Source organism: Morone saxatilis, unplaced genomic scaffold (genome assembly GCF_004916995.1).
Source record: "Morone saxatilis isolate NCDOM2014 unplaced genomic scaffold, NCSU_SB_2.0 Contig19, whole genome shotgun sequence".
In the NCBI taxonomy this organism is placed as follows: Eukaryota; Metazoa; Chordata; class Actinopteri; family Moronidae; genus Morone; species Morone saxatilis.
In genome coordinates, this window is record NW_023339751.1 from 7003392 (window position 1) to 7024626 (window position 21235).

At 41.6% G+C, this 21235-nt stretch overlaps 1 protein-coding gene across 6 annotated transcripts in view; it reads right to left on the reverse strand.

The window, feature by feature from the left end:
* Positions 1–3161: 3161 nt before the first annotated feature.
* The window catches only part of micu1 (mitochondrial calcium uptake 1), a 30755-nt gene continuing 12681 nt past the window's right edge, over positions 3162–21235 (reverse strand). The window contains exons 6-14 of one of the 6 annotated variants that reach the window (XM_035664073.1): positions 19589–19600; positions 13266–13271; positions 12371–12485; positions 10807–10889; positions 9981–10181; positions 8152–8289; positions 6504–6612; positions 4252–4341; positions 3162–4084 (exon numbers count right to left, since the gene is read on the reverse strand). In XM_035664073.1, the coding sequence (XP_035519966.1) occupies positions 3924–4084; positions 4252–4341; positions 6504–6612; positions 8152–8289; positions 9981–10181; positions 10807–10889; positions 12371–12485; positions 13266–13271; positions 19589–19600 (915 nt within the window). In that variant the 3' untranslated portion in view covers positions 3162–3923. Of the gene's footprint in view, positions 4085–4251; positions 4342–6503; positions 6613–8151; positions 8290–9980; positions 10182–10806; positions 10890–12370; positions 12486–13217; positions 13272–19588; positions 19601–21235 lie in introns of all 6 variants that reach the window. The other 5 variants (XM_035664071.1, XM_035664075.1, XM_035664072.1 and 2 more) reach the window with 5 other exon arrangements.

Sequence of the window (21235 nt, forward strand, 5' to 3'; positions counted from 1 at the left end):
TATAATAATAATATGTATATATGACCACAACCCTTAAATTAATTAATGGAAACAGTTTGTCATGTCAGCCCAATATTAAAGTTGGCACTTTGTCTAGAAAAACCTCTTTTTGCTGTTGTTTCACAGCTCTGTGCTGCTCACCCTGTGTTTGAGCTATATTTTGTGTAAAGTAAACATAAATTATGAATATCCCTCATATTTAAAAAAAAAGTTAATTATGAGCATTAAAGCCATTACAATAAGAAGGATACAATTCTATTGTCACTGCTTGCATGACTTATGGCTTAGTTATATCACCAAGTTAAAAATATATAACTATAACTGTTAAACATTATTTTTATTTCTCAGCATGCCTGTTTGTTAAGCAGATTTTGGGAAGAAGAACTATTAACAAACCCAAAAAGTATATATTTTTTGGTTTTCTCAACTTTGTTTCAACAGTCTAATTTCATTAGACTTTATTATTACACTGACAATTGAGAATATTGCAATTATTGGGAGTTAGCTAAAGTTATATCAGTTAATTTTGGGGGTCCGGAAAGTCTTAAAGGCAAAAATACATATAAAACAAGAGTTTCATAGGTCCTTTTGTCAGTGACAGTAGGTCTTAAGTAAAGGTCCTTGTGTAAAGAGTCACGGGTTGATGTTTCTTTTTCAGAGAAATCGTCAAGTGAAAGTAGAAATCAGTGTTTTTCTTTCTGACCATTAGAAAGGTTGTTTATGTCTAAATGACAGCCCTGGATAGGGCACATAGCAACCGTGGAAGGTCCAGGTCCATTTTAAGAACATGTCTATTAACAATCACATCTCACCTGGATACCTTTCATCCGATCAGTCACATTTATTAGTAAGAAGTAATCATATACAATCAGTGGTTAAGTCCATATTTAACTATGGAGACATTTTATTGGCTACTCTTCTTACCTGTTTACTGGTGGGTGCCCTTATGTTTGGAAGAAAAGCCCCTATGGTAGATAAAACATGATAAAGCGCCCTCTATGGTGGCCCCCGTGTGCAAGACAATGTGATGCAGTGCCATATAAGCTGCTCTTCAGAACAGAAAATGAGTTGGCCTCTCCATGCCTCTAAATCAGGGGTGCCCAAACTTTTTACCAACACCGAAATTTTATTAAAACTGAAATGTAAACACCTATTTTAGGCTATTGTGTTGTTAAGATGCAATATAATACTACTAATCCTAAGGTCCCTTAAGTGGCAGACTTCAAAGCCCACTGTGCTCAGATTATGAAAAATAATTGATAATTAGGGATCCTTCACATTTAGAGCATTTTTACCTCACAAGAAATACAACTTCTTAATTAACTTGTTTTTTTGTTCTAGAAATATTGTTGGTTGAATAGTTCTTTGTGTGTTTACAGAGATGTAGTAGTTATACTTTAAATCCGCCTCCCAAAATAAAACAATTTTCATCTTAACCAGGGTTTGATTTTGACCATAAATGCACCATGCTGGTGGCCTTTTTATTTTGTTTCGTTTCTTCCCCTCAGACAGTCTGGGCGCGCCACTGTAGCCCTTACCGAGTCTGACAACAGTCAACCATTGAGTGTTGCTTCAGTGCTCACCAAGCAGGGAAATGTAACAGAGCGTGCTTGCCTGAGGTTTACATATTTCAGTTTTGATACTGTTGTCAAGAGGCTGGGATGCAGCTAGGAGGCAATGTTGCTGGACACATTGTCTCTGGACTATGAAGCCATGTAAAAGCCACAGGAGCCTTTAGGATCTGAAAGCAGAAGAGACCAGTGTTTTGCTTTGAAAACTATTAATCAATTGGTTTATTGGTTGGTTGGTTGGATAGAACAAGCAAATTGACTGCAGTTTTCATACTAAACAATTAATCAGTTAACTAAAAAAAAGGAGTTTAAATATATATAAAATACATAAATTGCTTTTATAGGGGTGTAAGAGAAATATCAATCGTACACTGTTTTGTAATACTGTATCCATTTTCAAAAACACTATTGATTTTTAATTAAGAATTTGCTTGCAAACATTCACTATGTTTTTCCATGATATTGGATATTACAGGGACTGTGATACATACAAATGCAGATCAAACTATTCTGACCCAGATATTATGCATAAGGTGTGTTCCTTATACTATGACAGTTTTCCTAAAATTAGATTTAAAAAAAGAATCTCAATATATTGTCTTGCTTACAGTATCACAATATATTTATTCATAACCCCTGTATTGTGATACATATCGCACTGGCAGCTTCTTGGCAATACACAACCCTTGACTGTTATAACCCTAGTTATGTTGAAGGAAAAGCATTTATCTTCAATTTGTGTGATTTTTATTTCTAAACAACTGAAAGGATTATGGGTATGAGTAAGTTCCCCTACGTCTTAGGCTAAACAAACCATTTAAAACTCAGCTGCATTATCTATAAAAAAAACGTGATTTTTCACAGTTTTCCTTTTATGAATAGTTGATGTTTTTGGAGATACGTGGTTTTCACAGGAGAGACACTTTATGTTTAAACAACATTTTGATTCAACAGCAAGGATGTGGGCATTCTTTTAAAAATCATTTTAGGTTCAAAGTGATTGTAATGCCAGACTTTAAACTCTGGAAACAACCACAGCTGAGGAATACTGATGAGGGGCCCTTCAACCGAATCTGCTGCCTAGCAATCACATCCTGAGTACCACTTCTGTCTGTCAGCCGCAATGTGTGCAAGAGAGCAAGCGAGCTCGTTTCAGGCCAATGCAGCACGGTATTTGTATGAAGGGGCTGCAGGACAATCTTTTAATGGGCAGCAGAGGCCGAGGACTGCCCATCCTGTCCATTTCAATTAGACAAAACTGCTGACTGCTCTTGCACACGCACACACACACACACACACACACACACACACACACACACACACACACACACAACACAATAGACGACCATCTTTTTCTTCCTCTGGCACACATTCAAACAAAGCCACTGGATACAATCAGCCATGCATTTTTTTTGCTAAATATTTTACACCCCATTTCATTACACATGACAAATGACTTCCACAGCGCCCCGTAGATTAGTCTCACTAATCCCCCACTGCGCTTTTCATAGAGTCAAAGAGTGAAAATGAGAACAAGGCAGGACAACAATCCAACTCATAAGTCAAGCATGACGCACTCACGTTCAGAAATAAAGCTTAATCAGTTTTTCATTATTAAAAACATCTTTAATAGAGCATTTCTTTCAACATCCATCTTATATAAAGTGTTTCAGTGAGCAATAATAAGAATACACACTTTGAACAGTACATTGTAGAGCAGGACACGCATCATTGATCTTTTATGGAAACAGAATAAGAGTAAAGATGCAGCTGGAGCTAGCAGACTGAATGGTGAGACGCTAACAAGATTACAGTCTTCTCTCTGTCCCACCAAAGGAATAACTAAGGGTCTGTTGTCGGTATAGAACAGACATACTGCGGCATTTATACAGCTGAAGGTCAAATAAGATTGATTCTACTTACTTGCTCTTTGCAGTAAAACATACGGATATTAAAGTGCCGTTTTTAGCGTTTGACAGAGGGTCACAGTCACCTGCTGACACTGCATTCCTCTATAGAATATGGCAAAAAAAACATACAAACTTTGCATATTTTAAAATATACAAATACCCATGATGCCTTGGACTGGTACGCTAGAGAAGCCTTTCAGGATACACTGCGCTGTGTCAGCATGCTTCAGTCACTATATTGAAAGCTTGAAATACAGCGACATGCGTTAATGACTGATGATGCCACTCAAGAGCTGCAGTCCAAATGACTTCATTGCATTTAATTGGCAATTTAAATTCTCGAGACCTGTTGATGAAGAACGTCTTTGATGCTACTGGTGGTGTTGCTTTTTTCACACGTGTGCCTCTTCTTTCCCGCTCACACGTCGCCTTCTTGTCCCCATTATGTCTTTGGTGTGGCAAAGTCCCAGGCGGTATCCTGGGCACACTTCCACATGGCGCGCACCAGCCGAGTGAAACCCATGTCTTTGGGTTTCTCCAGCCCACGCATCAGCCGCTGCTTCATAATGGCTATGAACTCCTTATTACTAAGCTCTCCGTTCCCTGAGGAAGACAGACAGGGAGAGAGATGATGAAATAATAGAGGAAGAATAAGTAAGAGGAGGAGATGACTTCCATTTGTTGATCATTTCCAGCTGTCCGCGGAGACATCATTTGCCTTCCATAAATATTTGCAGAGAGGAGTCATGATGGAGTAGCCGGGCACTTACCGTCGCAGTCGAACAGAGCGAACACCACGTCACACACGTGATCTGACAGCTCCACTTTGGCCACAGTACGAGCCACCTGCTTCATGGTAACTGAGAGACAGAGGGGGGGGGGAAGCACAGACAGAGAGATTCACCATTTGTGAGATAGAGTAATAGAGGTGCGAGTCGCACAAGCCAGCTCATAAATGGCCCATGTGGAGGACACTGTGTGCAAGCCAAACTGCTCACGATCGATAGCAGGCAGGGCTCCCATTCACCGGGGAGACTATCTGATAGACACGAGAAAGAGAAAGAAAGGGCTGAGAGGAAGAGCAGACAGCATCAGGACATCTAGCTGAGAATGAGGCTGGTTGGGAGGAACGAGGAAACGATGGAAGGCAAGAGGGGGATGGAGGTGTAGAGAGGTGAAGAGAGGGAAATGGAGACAGAAAAAAAAAAAAGCCTCAGGGTCATTTCAGAAAAACAAATAGATCATAAAGTGATGAAAAACTTCTCCGTCTCAACCAGAATGATTGATTATAAGACTTCAAAGGGCACACAAGAGGAGGAGTGAAAGAGAAACTGAAGTATGAGAAAGAGGAGAGTGCTCGGATAAAAAGAATGTCTCTTAAATCTCCCTGCAAATGGCCAGACAAAAAAAAAACCCTAAAAAACAGCTGAATCACTCCACCAAGAACCTAATTAGTGACCATCTTTTCTACCTTAATACAATCCAATGTGCCGTTCCAGATAACACACCCACGTATGAGAAACTGTACTGAAAAAAGGTGTGAAATCATCGGACTCGAGAGCGAGAGGAAAAGAAAGGAAATAGGGAAACAAAGATGTAAAAGACAAGAGAGAAATATAAGAGCTCCTTGAGGCTTGAAGAGTAGGAAGACGGTGTCACTGCCCGGTTGACGGGTGGACGGAGATAATTTGCGGACGTATGCCTGGCAGCTCTCCAAGATCCCACAGCAGCCTGACACGCACACACACACACACATGCGGGCTTGTTAGACGGCTATACGTTCAGCTGAAACCATATGCTGGGAAACAAGCAGCTCAAGATCGACCATGCACTCCGTTAAAGCAGCTGTTGTTTCATCAGTGAATCGGAACTAATGGATGTACTGACAGAAAGCATATGGAGGCCTACTGAATATCTGAATCATTGCAATAAATGAAGAAAACATCGACTCATCAAACAATTACCACATTATTAAAGCTACAGGTCCTCGCTTTCTGTGCTGCTGTCATATTAAATTGACTTTCATTGTTAGGATCTGACAGACAAATGAATTCAGTAAATGAATGTGCTGAGGAAGATAAAGGAAAGAAGACTAATTTAATGACTGAATGGACACTTGGTAATATCGCTTCTGGAATAACCATTGTAGACACATTCTTCAGAACTACAGCCAAGTCTCTTAAACCCTGTTTACGATACTATTAATGGTCTGCCATTCATTGTTCACTCTCTTTATAGTTTGTCAGAGCTGTATTAAAGGTCCAGTGTGCAACATTCAGAAGGATCTATTGTCCAAAATGGAATATAATATGCAAATGTATGTTTTTATTAGTGTATAATCACCTAAATATAAGAATTGTTGTGTTTTTGTTACTTTTGAATGAGTCTGCCATATTGAACTGCCATGTTTCTACAGTAGCCTGGAAGCGACAAACCAAACACTGGCTCTAGATACGGACTTTGCAGTTTTTTGGATGTTTCGGGATTTGCAATGCCACTAAATCCCCCTGCTTCACACTAAAAGCATTCAACTGGTTGAACAAGAGGTGGCTTTTATTGTGAAGAAAATCGCACGCATTACTCTCTGAACGTGGAAATGTTGGTTCAACCTCCAGTCATCGGCTCACAGATGAAATACACCCTTCCAGTGCTTAGACTGAACCATGTAATGACGGGTCATCCCAGTCCCAACCCTCCTCTCCCTCCCCCAGTAATGATGCTGGCATGTGTCAGCGGGCATCAGAAGCCTTTTACGGTCACGTAGGAAGTGATCTATCATGTGTGCGTGTCCATGATCTGGAGGAAGAGGTGGCAGAGAAATGGATGGATGGACAAAGCAATTACAAATGGCTGAGCAAGGACCGGGAGCAAAGCCAGGCCAAAAGAGATGTGGGAAGCGGATCTGGCTGGCTGAGTGTCAACAGCTCTGAGAGACAGTGGATGAAAGTGACAACAGTTAAGTCTAAAGAGTAATTAGGAGGAAAGAGAGAATGTCAGAGGAAAAGGTCAAATGTGGGTGTACCTTTGTCTATGGAGGCTCCAGCCATGTGGTAGAAACTCAGGGCTGTGTCCACGTCATTCACGTTCTTTAGGAAAGTGAAGAAATTCTCCACCTCCTCAAATGTGATGCCCTGCACAAAATAGGAACAAAAGAAAATATATCAAAAGTCTGGGATAAATCAGGAACAAAGCCTTCCTGCAGTTTTGCCGGAGCCACTAGCACACTGCTTTCCTGTGACAAATCAGCCAAGAATTGTCACGACAAGAGCTGCGACTGCACAGGGCCATTTTGGGAGCAGCTCAGCGGTGTGACACAAACGACAAGAGGAAGTAGGAGTGGACAGAAGCAGTGGACACACATGGGTGAACAGTGTGCCACGGATGGAAAGGGAAACAGACGGCCTAAGACACACATGCAGGTGTACACATATAAACAGACGCAGAGACACACAGCTGCCACACTGCTGATGAGCTCATTTGCATAGAAACGCAAACAGCTGGTCTTAGGCAGTAAATAACACTTTTCTCATTTACATTACAGGTTATGCCAGTGCTGAGACACTGAGAACGGGATGGGAAAAAGGAAGAGAGAGAGGTTCTTACTGCAGTTTAATTCCTCAGAGAGACACAACTCTGGCAGCACCCAGCCTCATCTTTTTCTCATGCCTTGGAGGAACAGCAGCTTCCCTGCTTTCAGTTTTATTTTCTCCGCTAATCACTGCATTTAGCCATCAAACTTGCCTTATCGTAGCTCAGTCTGACATCTGTGGTGCTTTAATGTACTCCAACAGGCTATTATGTGTACTTACTTAAAAAAATAAAAATAAATATAAACAAAGAAAAAAAAAGAAACCAAAAGAAACCAAATGGGACATATTTTGCTGCAACACCTCCGGGGATAGGATATGTATGGACGTATCTTCAGTCAACTGACTGATGGGGTTTATTACAGTGAGGCAGACCCAGCTTGAAACCAAAGTTCATGCAAAGCAGCAGAAATAGGAGAGGGATGGGTGTATACACTGGAGTTGGCTTCAAGCTTTCTACATTTTGAATATTTTTACATTTTCCCCTGTTTGGTCTAATCCCAGTGGAGCTATTTTACTTGCTCAGAGCAATGTGATGGTGTTTGGTGAAAAACTGTCTCGGCGAAGCAGAGTCAAAACTCTATTTTGTAAGAAACCCTGCATGACGGCTGTGTCTGAAATAAACTGAATGAGGAGTTGTTGATTGATAGAATAGCAAACGAGGAAGATAAAATCGGAAACAGAGAGAGTGAGGCTGTGACACTGATGGAGAAAATAATTATGTAGAAGCTCAAAGAGAGATGGAGGACTAACTATGCCCTTCTGCTCAGCACTGGCTGCTCTGTATTTGGTCACCACAGAGATAGAGGAAGGTAGAGAGAGTAAGAGTCGGTCAGGTGGATAACGTCGGGCTCCAAATGTGCTGTCCTCTCCCTGTGATGTATTATCGCTCATCCCCACTCACAATGTCCCAGCACAATCTCCCTTTCCCTCAGGCGCACACACCGTCTGTCACACATCCTTGCATGTAGGCCAATTACTTAAAACACTCACACCACCAAATGTAGCACCACATATAACAGAGCACCAATCCCTTATCACAGAGTTGTATGAAAGCATGGAGAAGAACACAGATTTATCTACCTGTGCATCCTTAAACATCTTCTTCAAGCCCTTCTGCATCTGCTTGAGTTTACGAGACTGAACGCCGCTATAGGCCAGCAGCATGCCCCCAAACTGTCTCTCGGTGATTCTGCCGTTCACAGGATCGTTCCTCTCGAACTGCATGGGGAGAGAAACAAGATGAAAATTGAGTGCTATGCAGAGGGACAAACAAATTAATAGGAGGAGGAGGGCATGAGGAGATGGGAAACAGTAAATACTGGTGTCAGGCTTCAAGTTGAATCATGCTTGGAGCTGGCATTTGTGACATTAAATCTGCATGTGTATTTTATTCATTTATTTATTTTATTTTTTACAATGTCCCACCGGAGCATGGCTTAACAGCAGTGGGCCTTGGCTGTGTCAGGTCAATCCATTCGATTTATGTTTGAGGCTGTACCGACAGCCACACAGCTCCCCTCCCTCTTTTCTCTGAACATGCAGACCTCTCAAAATTGTAATTTGTCGCACTGGCGAGAGGCAGCTCATGACTAAGCCAAAATAAGCCTAGAGTGAATATTTCAGGGGTGACCTGACCATGCAATGCCCCCGTGGAATCTCTACCTTTTAAGAGGTGAAGTCACATTAAACCTGCAATAAAAAAAAATTTTGGCCATTGGAGACACCTTTTAAGGTATGGAGAACTGGTGTTTTTGGTTACCTGATGAATGTAAGTCCAATATTCACTCTCTTTTTGCTCTCCACCAACTCCTGAGGGACATATCTGGCTCTTTAGCTGCTAAATGCTCCAATATGTCCACCAGCTAGTCACTGTGTCTGTCTGCTGTTTGGTACTGAGTAGGTAGTGGTGGTGTTTTGTGCTTTTTATGCTGAAAATTGCTTCCTGCTGCTGCCAGAAATGATGAGATGGTGAGAGTGACCGAAAACAGTAAATGACATACAGCTAAATAATGAGCGGATACTGGCTATAAAGATCAGTAAAGCCAATTGGAGCTGCAGATTTAGGTGATAATTATCTGCAGGTTCATGCACGAGTTTACTTGACTTTAATCAACAAGGGGTTTTATAAGAGTTACAAAAATAGTAATAAGGGAAAAGGGGGAGGAGGCGTTTGGCACCTGGCATAAAAACAGCTACCTAACAGCTGGTGAAATATGGCCCAGGGTTGAGCTGCAGCCTCAGCAAATAAAGGAAGAGAGGAGTGAGGGCACCCACGTGAGAGAGTAAGACTTCAGGAATTGGATTATCAATGTTAGTGTCAACCTTATCTGTGTTATGATATCCCTCTCTGACCATCTTGATGCCATTAAGACTTGACAGATAGCGCTTTTCTTTCTGGCAAATTCTCTGACTCGAGTTCTATTCTAAGCTTCAGAGGACGTTGCCCGTTAAGCTTTAGTATATCAGTTAGGCACTACCCACGCTGATTAAACATTAGAGTAACCATATGCTCAACAACACTGATCACTTTCTGTTACTGTGAAGGCAAAGGACAGAGAGGTCTGGTGTCTCTCTGGGGAGACAGCTGATGTTTTTTATACCTAACTGTCACAGCTTTTGAGAGAATGACACTGACCAGCAATGACAGACAATCCACGCAGTACATTTATCATCCTCTGCCCTTGTTTCCTTTATACTGAGCATAACACACATCTGTCACTGCCTCCTTGCTTCTCTCTCATTTGTTTGTTTAATAAGGGACTCATTTAGTTGGAGTTAAGAGCTGTCAATTTTCATATGTAGTTCGTGATTGGGTGCAGATTGAAGCAAAACCGCAACAAATTAATTTATTATGATTGTACACAATAGGAAAGTAAACTAGTAGATGAATAATACTCTTCGTTCATTACCTCTAGTTTGAGGACATCATGCTGCAGTTTCCTCTGAAACTCCAGAAAGCTGCCGATGGTGAGTTTTCCCTTCAGGTCTTCTCCAAAGAAGTAGGTGGTGAGAGCGGAGCTGCAGCCGGCTGTCTTCAGCGTGTTTCCTGTAGTGGAGCGGTCACGGTGTCGCATGCCCATACTGGTTTGGGAACGAATGATGCTCTGGACCTAAGGATGTAGGGGGTCCCGTGTCAACCAGGATGAGTTGTTAGCGGTTTTAGAAGTAGTTATGACTATTTACTTTTTGGAGTATATAAATCCGTTAAAACTTCCATAGAAATGGTTATAAAATCATTTAATCAGACAACATAAAAAAATAAAAAGCCTATAAAGTTTGTGTAAGATTAGCTTGATTTAAAATACAGAGCAATTTCCTTTTTTAATTTTCTTCATATTACAAAGCACTTAAATTCAATAGGACTTTCATTCATTCTATCACATAATGAGATTTAGCTTTGAAAACTCAATAATACTGTACATGATATACTGTAAATCATAAACCGGATCAGATTCAGTGGTAGAGAGAGATATATCACAGAGTGCAGAGCACAGCACTTCTTTTCTCTCTGAAAAAATGGCACAGTGGTGGCCATCAATGTAGGGACCTACCTTTATTGCCTGTGAGTGTGTGTTACGGATTACTGTAATGCAATCAGGAGCTACTGTAGATATTAAGTCCAGTCCACAGTACAAACGTGTGGGCTGGCTGTTTTAACCTTGTGTATCCTTCAAAATGTTGATTTTGTGCATTATTATGTGTGAATACAAGGCGTGATGGTGATCACAGTCTAACCTGGTCAAACTCCTCCAGATCCACCTCTCCATCACCGTTCAGATCAAACATCTTGAAGGCAATCTCAAAGTTCCTCTGGGGAGCTGAACATCAGAGGACACAGAAACTAATTCAGAAATCAATACAACACAACATGAAAACAACACGTCAAACTGAATTGACCCAGATAACAGCTGAAGTGTTCAATACTGACTCTGTCAACTTGCAACATCTTCAGTTTTCATCAGCTTTGAGTTATCAGCTCTTTTTTGAGCCAGTAGCTTTCAAACTCACCAATAACTGCTACACAATCAGCTCTACCTTCTGCCAACAGTGGAGATTAGACCCTGCACTGTCTATATGAGCGAATCTGGAATACAACATTTTCCTATATGATATCTGAATTTGTCTTTGCAAAGCATCTGCACACTTTCTACAAATGGCATTTTCTGTACATCTGCTAGTACACCCACTTCACTTTAATGACCACACAACCTGCATGATAACAAGGCTCAGTTCACAGTTCACACCACCCACAGTCAGATAATGACAGAACAAACGGTACCTCCGTCCAGAGCTCTATATACAGCACCTATACACACATTTACAATCTGTCTTTTAGCTCATTTTTCATATGAGATATATGGGCTGTACATTCACATACCGAATTTAAGGAAAACCCTATATCGTTGTGTAACCATGAAAATTAAGTTGTTGTTTTAACATGTAAAGCTATTCCACACTTACATTTCATGTTACTACATATACAGTATTTACATCACAAATATAGCACTTCATGCCATTATATTTACTTTTACTGATTTTTTTTTTTTTTTACAAACTACATTATATAACCTCTATTTGTTAAATTCTTTTCAATGCTTCATTTTTTACTACTATACTACACTATGACCATTTACTGCTTTAACAAGCCAACTCCTTCAAGGGAAATATTAAAGATTAATCTTGTCTTGTCTTAAGTCTAAAGATTCAGTCTGTATAAAAGCAGTAAATATGTACCACCATGAGGCCTGTTGGGCAAAATAAGTCCTCCTTTGTACTATTTTTGTGGCCGTGTTAAATGGATTGAAACCAACCAAAAGGCATACTGCCCTGTCTGCTTAAAAATGACTTGTCCTTGAAAACTTCCCCAGAGACTTTCTCCATATGAACGGATTATAAGAAATGGTCGAGCTAAGCTGGGGGATAAAAGTTTACTACAGGAAGGAGTCCAAGCTGCATTTTCATTACCATGATCTCTGACACATTCAGGAAGGAGGCATTCATGTGAAATTGACTCCTAGTATCCACCCCCAATGCCAGATCCAGCTAAAACAAACGGATTCTGTGAAACACAACATCTCTAAGGCAGCTAGCTTGGTAGACACACGTTATTAGATCTGACAGTACTGGAGATCATACAGAACAGGCAGCCAGCTTCATATCCTGGCTAATAATATCATATTGGAAAATTTCTCCCCTTTCCACTTTCTGTCTTAACTGACGTAGTAAGAAAGCAGAGAGCGGAGAAGACACAGAAGAGGGATTGAAATGGGATGCCTGTACAGTTCAACAGTATACTTACTGGACAGCACGGTGGTGAGGAAGATGTAGTCGGAGAAGGAAATAAGGCCACATTCTCCCAGTGTGAAAAAAATGCTGTCCTCATCTGCAAACTTCTCCCTCTCCTGGGCGATCTTCTGCTCATTCAGGTCAGGACAAAAAAAATAAAAAATAAAAAATGAGTAAGTTATATTAAAAACATTTCACATGATTCAGCACAAGCCTTATAGCTTTTACAGCTGTCCCAGGTGTGGCTCTGTGTGTGTGTGAAAGCAAGTGTGTGTGTCTGAGAATGAAGCTCACTCAGAGACTGGCTATGCTCAAACACAGAAACGTACACACACGTACTGTACTTCCACATACACACATTAAAAATAGCCCACATTAGACAACATATACAATAGACAATGGATAAGACGGTTTAGCACAATAATAGTCATGCAAATGCTGCATACACATGAAGCTGTACAGGCAGGTGAGGGTGGTAGTGACGAACAATTAGTCTGTGGTCAGTTCAAGCACAAAACACGTTATCCACCATAGGGCCGTACTCACAGTGTGAAATTGACATAAAGAGAGGAAAAACATCACAAGAGACTGTCGCACAGACACACACTATTGATTAACCACATCTGTAACACAACCCAAATGTATTAATCATAAAAAACAAAGTGACTTTAGCTCTTTCACACACACAAACGCTCAGTTAACTGACGTGTTTTTTTCTTTTAGCGTGTATATTCACAGCATTGCATGAAAGTGAGTCTTAAACACATGCACACTACACACTCAGTGATAGAGACTTGAAAGAGAGAGTCCCACTAGTAAGACGCTCCACCAAACAGAGTGGACAGACGAACAGAGCATGCCTTGGGAGGGGTGGGGGGCTGGGCCACGCTAAGCCCGCGTGGAGTTACCTCCGTCTGTAAGAGGTCCAATTCAGAGGAGGAAGGAGGAGAAACAACTGTTAGAGAGCAGTGTGGCCTCTGCTGTCTTTAGCAGGGCCTTGAACGACAAACACACGCATGTGCATTCATATTGACACACACACACACAGAAAACATCTTGCTCAAAACAAGATAATTGGAGGATACCACTCAAACAAACAATTCAAATATGTCTTGCCGTCCCTGCAGTCTGTAATTAATAGCAGTTTGCACACATGAACAACAATGAATCAAAGTCGCAATACAAAATGATGCAGCTCCAGTAAACAGGCTGTTATAGCAATCATTCATACCTATTATTCTCCTTGTTCTGTTTCCTAAGTATTGTCATTGAAGCTGTATGCTACCCATTGCAAATTAAAGCTTGTCCATTAGTTTCTCTTGAAAGGGACACTTAACTTATTTGAATAATATAATTTGGTGGCATCCCCCACAATAGCATAACATGACAAAATTCTTTCAAATTCTTTCCCCCATGAACCGACTCCCTCCTCATGAGATACAGACAGTATAAGGGCTGCAAAAGACAAGTAGTATAAGCTTATAAAATACATCATTATCCCTGATTCGTGTCTATCTTAACTGTTACATGTCAGTGATGCTAATATAGAAAATAGTGGTTTCTACTGTAACATTTATTATTAATGATATCTACATTTGCAGTATTACAGGAGAAGGGAGTGGGAGACAGACAGGGAGGTGAGAGAGAGAAAAAAAAGTTATTTTCGGAGCAGTGCTGGGTTGAGAGCAACAGACAGCCAGAGACAGGTGACAAAGGGCAAATTTGTATTCTTGGTGCCATAAGAGATGAGGTTTGCACGTGTACAAGTGTAAGAGAAGAGTAGAAAGGGACATGTATGAACATATAGAAAGAGTAAAAAGAGAAAGTGGGTGAGAGTAAAAGAGGTTGGTATTGGCCCCGATGAGTCTGGAATGATGACACACAAAGTAAGCCCTCTGGGCCTGAGGTGAGCCACAGGCCTAACTCCAAATATAAAACAGTATGTATTTCAGTGGGCAAACACGTACTCATACCCACACAGACATCTACACAACTGCACACACGAGAGACATTAGGATGATCAGAACAGAGGCACAGAGCATATTATGCATAATAACTCACTTTCTTCGGTGTCCTGAGTCAAGGACAAAAACAGCCCCTAGAATAGCCAAAATGACATTCAAGGAAATAAGTCCAAAGATAATGGCCGGAGAGTAGAACCAAATAGCATATTTAGCTGATAAAAAAAAGAGATCTCAGAGTGTACACAGGCATACTAACCAATAACAGACACAGAGATTTCAGTCTACTCTCATGCAGACAGTTTCCCTGTCGATTCTTTCTTCTATGATCCACAGACTTCACTGTTGAGCTGAGAATATAGCTTCCACTCCCTGGCTCACAAACACAATGTGCTATCATACTGTACATCTCTCCAACAAATGTATGATGTAACACCGTGCACTCTCTTAAGCAGACACAGAGGTATGGCAACTGTGTATTGTCAAGCTGTGCTGTTGGTTTCATCTCGGCTTTTAAGCCTTTTTCCCGTGGAGTTTGTGGCTCAGCTGTAAGATCGTGTCCTATCTTTCCCTTCATCCTCCACCTTCCTGTAACTGGTGAAAGCCTCATCTTCCCACTGAAGTTGTGAAATATTGGGTCCTTCAAGAACAAGCCTTTCAACAGTACAAACATGCATATATTATTCGGACAACGGTAAGAAGTTTGATGTACAAGCGATACCTATTAGGTTACTTTCCCAGACAGACTCATCAGTTCAGTCTTTCATCAGTTTTGATTCATCAACCCAGAGGACATATAAAACACGCTGCTGCAATCACTTAAAGGATCCAAACCACATTGGAGTCTATATTTAACACTTATCGTAGAGTTTTCCCAGAGCACTGATCTTCAAATGGCTATAATCCTAATTGCTGCAGCACTCAAGTTAATTAACAGCTAACGCCTCATCTGTCAGCATGTGTCTGTTGATCAGTGTCAACTTTGTAGCTGTTTGTGTGTGTAAAACATGATTTCTTTTTAAATTTCTGCCTTGGGTCTGCTAATGTGTTCATACATGTCTGTATTATCAGCTACGCTACGTCAAAGTCCACGGGGCTGTGTCCAGATGACAGAATGAACAACCAAACTAGCTTGTGAGCTGAGGCAGAAACACAGTGCTGACAGAGCTGCCGGCAGGACGGTGCTGGCGGCGGGGCAGTCAAATGTACTGCTGTCGTATACACACACACACAGACGGGGGTTAGAAGTTTGGTCAGGGCTAATCTCTCCGGTGGATCAGGCTATAGAGCAGCCCTGATAGCTGCCAAATTGTAGCCCAAGCATAAAGAGTCCAACAAATGAGACCCATACAAGTCAAGCACAGCCAGAGGCTCGCATGCAAAAAGGGCACTAAATCTCTTCCTGCTCATATCACAAGAGTGGCTAAGAAACACGTTCTAAGCACACAATTAAAAAGTGACAACTTAAAAACTTGGCCTGCATATAAAGGTCTTCTCACACTTCATTATTAAATCCCAAACTAAGGAATTATACACTTTTAGCCACCATTTTATATATATATCCTTAGCTTCTATCACCTATCTCTGTAGAAAACTGTCAACAAAGATTGATGCTTTAATAAATGATCTCCATTTGTTAGCTCTATTTTTACTTCCGAACAAATATAGGATATAAACAACTTCACATGATCAAAAAAACAACAGGGCACTGTTGCTCTAAAGGGTTTAATATATATCACAGCTACGCTGATGAGTACACACGCGTTTCTGACATCCAGCATCATCATGTCATAATAAAAGACAGGCAGCTGTTGAAGTGACTGTGATTGAGATGAGACATAATTCAACACACCACACCGCAGTCTTCTAATATGGACATTTGGATACTAGAAATATATCATGTGCCACCCATCCATTTTCTGCTCTTGTTATTTACACAACTCCGCCAGCACTTTGTGTGGCCATTCGCTTGGCTTAGGAGTTGATGGCCGCTTAGAGTTGGCCCTCTCCAGTACCAACTGTACCGACTGCAGTGCTTTGTTAGTGATTGGATCTGTGGCTTCGTCCAACACTGCAGCTGCCGACACCCCAATGATAACAAGACAGAGGAAAAGAGGGAAGCGGATGATTAAAGAACTGGATATAAACGACGACGTAAAATATTAATTTCACACTAAAGACAAATTGACTTTTCTCAGATAATGTCACATGACTCTGTTGTCTCCTCTGCGCGTCACAACAAAGAGATGAATTTATGGGTCTAGGCTGAGACCTGCCACTGAAGATGAAAAGCTCAAGCTGCAAAGAGAGGAAATGTGCCCCCTCTTCTCTTTGTCAATGCATTTGTGTGTGTGATGAGTGTGCGCACTGGAGTGATGCCTGTCCCCGAGCAACCTCTCATCTTTTGTACAGGTGAGTCTCGCTAGAACTTGGCGTATTGGAGAGCTGAACCAGTGGGGATAAACTGATAAAAAAAGAAGAAAAAAGATAGATGTGTAGTGTTACAGACGGACAGTGCAGAATGAGTGAAAGAGAGGGGTGAAGGGGGGCAAGACCAATGCATTAAAAATGGATCAGTACCTTTATGCTGCTTTGTGTGATGGGGTAGCTCTGGGGTTACTGTCACTTTGGCAGGTACAAGGAAAGATGTGAGTTTTGGGGGAAAGGGCTTAAGGGGTAAAGTTAATTCGGGTCTGAGCCTGACATTTGTAAAAGGTGGGTGAAAGCTCTCACGGCGTGTAAGTGCTGCGACACATACAACTAGGGCACGGTCTCCATCCAAGCCCCCATAAAACCCACATACACACTACATAATTGTATGCTAGGCACTGTGCCTCCAACACCCCAGAAAACATACACACATAACCAAAATCCAAAAAGGTCCAAAGTGAATATTTTCTACTTGTTTATGATGACACCAAGGGACCAAAACACCACAGTCTGTAGGTGGGTGTGTGGGTGGAGAGAACACTAATGTATTAGCTTTCCAAATCTAGTCCCAGGGGTAACCACAGAGCAGGTGTACTGTTAATAACTCATAATTATTCTGGGAGCACAATCAGAATAATGGACCCTGATGTGGAACGCTCAATAAACAAATTTTGGTCGCTGAGGAATAGCAGCTGTCTCACAACAGGAGAAGGGGAACCGAATTATTTGACGAGGTGTACAGACAACCCAACCTCTGTTACTGTAGATTAGGATAGGAGATTGAGAAAAAAGAGAAAAAGTGTGTGTGAGACAAACTTTGACAAAGCATGTGACAATTGAAGACGGAGAAGAAAGATGGAGAAAATAGAGCGGTGATAGTCCAGCGACCCCTGGGAGCTTCCTGTGAAATCATAAAGAGGGAATATGACAACAGTTGGTGTGACAAGAGGCTTGTTTCCAATGGAGCAGCCCCCCTCCGCACTCCCTCTGAGTGACAGGTGTCCGCTCTCAGTTGTAGCAGGTCACGCGGCAGACACTGTAGCTTTACATACAGAGGAGGGCCGGGAGGGCCACAGCATGTAGGAACATTTTGGATACATTTTAGATGTACAGTACAGAGCAAGTCCTGCCTTCAGTGACTCTAAACCATGCTCTACAGAAATCATGCAGCACTGACATCCGGTCAATCCAGAGGATGGATTTGTGAAGGTTATCAAGCACATCAATACAGCCTCGACATTAGCTAACAGAGCAATTTTCTGGGTCCAAAGCTACCCTGTGATGCCACCATGCGCAGAGAGGGGGCGCCACCACCAGCTACTTTTTCTGTGAGACACAGGCAATAGAGCAGTGCATGCTGGGGAAAAAGGCTAGAGTGCCAAAGCAAGTGGAAAGCTAGAGCTGATGTTTCTTAGAAGAGATGAAAGTAGAAAAGATTTATAAAGCAAGACGGAGGGAGTGCAGGGGAACAGCACTGCTATGATTTGGCATGATCCTCAGGAGGACTCATTTTAGCTCATTTTGCATCTCAGCTTTGTAAGATTTGACATACTCCTTCAAATTGGACTATATATTTTACTTTACTTTACACTAGTGTGTAAATTATGTAGCAGTGCTGCAGCGTTTAATAATCCTTGTAGAGGAAATATATGTAGTCTTCATTTTTAATAATTCAGCAGGAAGGGCATGGCACGCAACAAGCTATACAAAGGGCAACGGGGAGGTCTCCAACACAATATGCAGTAACTACACAAAGTTGGAGTTTGCATATTTGATACAAATGCACACACAGTAGGGTGTGTGCCTGCTTCGGTTTCTGACACTCCCCGTCATTATAAAGGTGTGCAGGTTGTAACCTGCCCTTTGCTGCGCTCTACTTATCTACTCGTAATCTTGATTGATGGAGGCATTCAGACCTGCAAGGCCAAATCATTTAGTAGATAAAGCTTCTAGGTCCAGGCTCTTTTATCTACACTTACCAACATAAATGTGTATATCAGAACATTTGAATCACAAATTCTCTGATGCACTCTGGTGAAACATTTTGGTGCATTGCTGGAAACTAGGAGCAAATAAATGCTAATATACACATTTATGTAAAGTGATTAAGCAACTTCAGTGTCCTAGTATATGAAAGTAACAGATAAGCTGCGGTAAAGAACACCACAACGATAAGAAGAGTGGCGTTTCCTCCACAAATGTTGTTATTTTCCATATTAGGACACCTCAGACTTTAGTGCTTATACCATGGCCACTTCCCATCAACCATCTTTAAAGTTTGTTTAAAAAATGGATGACGATGAAACTTTTACACTGAGCCAATCAGACACGAGAACTTCACGTGGCCATGATATAATCCGCCTTATTATATAAGAAAATACAGTGGTGGTGCTTTATTCTACTTCTTCCTACTGTTTGACTTCCCCCCTCAGGCAGTGTACAGCATACCTATGAGAGAAAAGCTAGATGTAAATTAAACATTTTATTACCAGTCTACTGATTGCTTGTTAGAAAAAACAGATTTTAATGCACAGTTTGTCTGCTTATCCACGGCGGTAGTAAACCTAACTGAGGCCATGACACTGCTTTCACACACGCTGAGATGTAGTAAATACAGAATAACTACTTACTTAGCTGTTCCCCTGGACTAACAGCAGTGGATAGCTATGCCCTCCTTTATAAAACAGAGTGAGTAATTGAGAGATACAAAAAAAAAATAGAGAGACATAAGAGAAGGAAGAGGGGAAAAAGTATATAAATGAGAAGGAGGGAGTAGGTAGTGACTACAAAGTGCAGTTTTCATTCAGGTGCACACATGCTGCTCGGCATACACCCCATACCTGCCAGAAGTCCTGCAGAGAGGGAGGGGCAGAACGGGACGGAAATGAGGAGGGAGAAAGAAGAGGAAAAAGAGGAGGAGGAGGAGGGATGGGGAGTTTGTGGGTGGAGAATGGGGATCAGTAGGTGGAATGATTGGGGGGAAAGGGGAGACAGAAAAATTGGGGATTTTGGGAGACGGGGAGTTGAGGACGATGGTTATTCGCCAGGAAGGGAAGAGAGAGAAAATGGAGGGATTACTTGTTATGCGAATGAGAGAGGAGGGCTGATAAGAGCACGAGAGAATCATCAACAATCAACAATGGCAACTTCAGGTCACATCAACATAAGATTACGGCAGCTGAAAGCATGTCCACATGATCATGGCAGGAGGAGAAAATACAGAGATGAAGTGAATTACCAGCAGAGAGACGTGGCATGAAACAATCGGTTGAGCAAACACAAGAAATCCGACTTAAAGAGTTAAAATAACTGTGTTCCTCTGGACAGGAAAAATAAAAATAAAACAAACAGGGTGAGTCAATATGAACAGCAGCTGTTAAACAACCATACAGGGCATGTAATGTGTACATACATACAGTCTGAACCTGGAACAAATTAGTGTCAGCAGGAGGGGGCGGGGGAGGGGGGGGGGGGGGGGGGGGGGGGGAAGGGAAAGGTTCATAACATGTAGACTTTTAAACACTTACTGCGGCCAAACAGTATGCATGTGGCAAATCTCTTTCTAAATAAAACCACAGGAAGCGAGAAACAGAGGTCTTTTAAGAGAGCTCTCGTGTTACTCTCACACAATACTGTACACCTCTCCTCCATCAACCTTAGCCTTTATCGCTGTTTACCACCCAACCCCCACCTGAAACGCTCCTCTTGTACTTCACCACACCCTCCATCAACTTCATGATTTACACACTACAGATATTGCGGCGCTATTCATGCCATGGCCATTTCATCTAGAGTAGCTCTAATTCAATGCAGTTTTAAGTTTTGTGTGAACTAGATTTCATTGCTTCTTGGCAGTCAGCCGTAATGGTTTCTTCCTCCTACCAACTAGCTAGGGGTGCCCATTAAGCCAATGAGGGAGAGGAACAAGTCTCTGGGAGAAAAAAGAGCTGGGCAGAGCCAGAGAGGGAGGGTTTGCCCTCGGGCCGCTCTAACCATGGCAGGAAAATCTCAGGGGACAACCAAAGCTAAATACAGTATCAGAGAAGACCATGTGTCCACAGATTTGCCTGGCAAATAAAGGAAACACGAGGCCTGGAGATAGGGACGACATTTACATGAGCAGACAAGAGCCATAAATGAAGAGTGTTCAATTTCGATTTTAGGCCACCACAAAATTTTGTATAGCCCAAGCTCTTTGGTTAATATGCTTTTGAAATATGGGTGAATCAAAGTTCTGAGAACTCTTTCACAAAACACGAGACTTAGTAAAATCACTATTATATCACTATTATAATCTCTATAGCAGTTGCACAAGGCAGTAAAAAGAGGGACGTTGTGACAAATAGTTCTCTCTTTAGCCTCACTGACTTGGTGTAGCTCACTGAACTACAACATGGAGATGGGGTACAGATGTACTCTGCATCATACCAGCCTGGGGGCTGATGGATTTTGGAATGAGGTTAGAAACTGCAATCACCACTCTGATA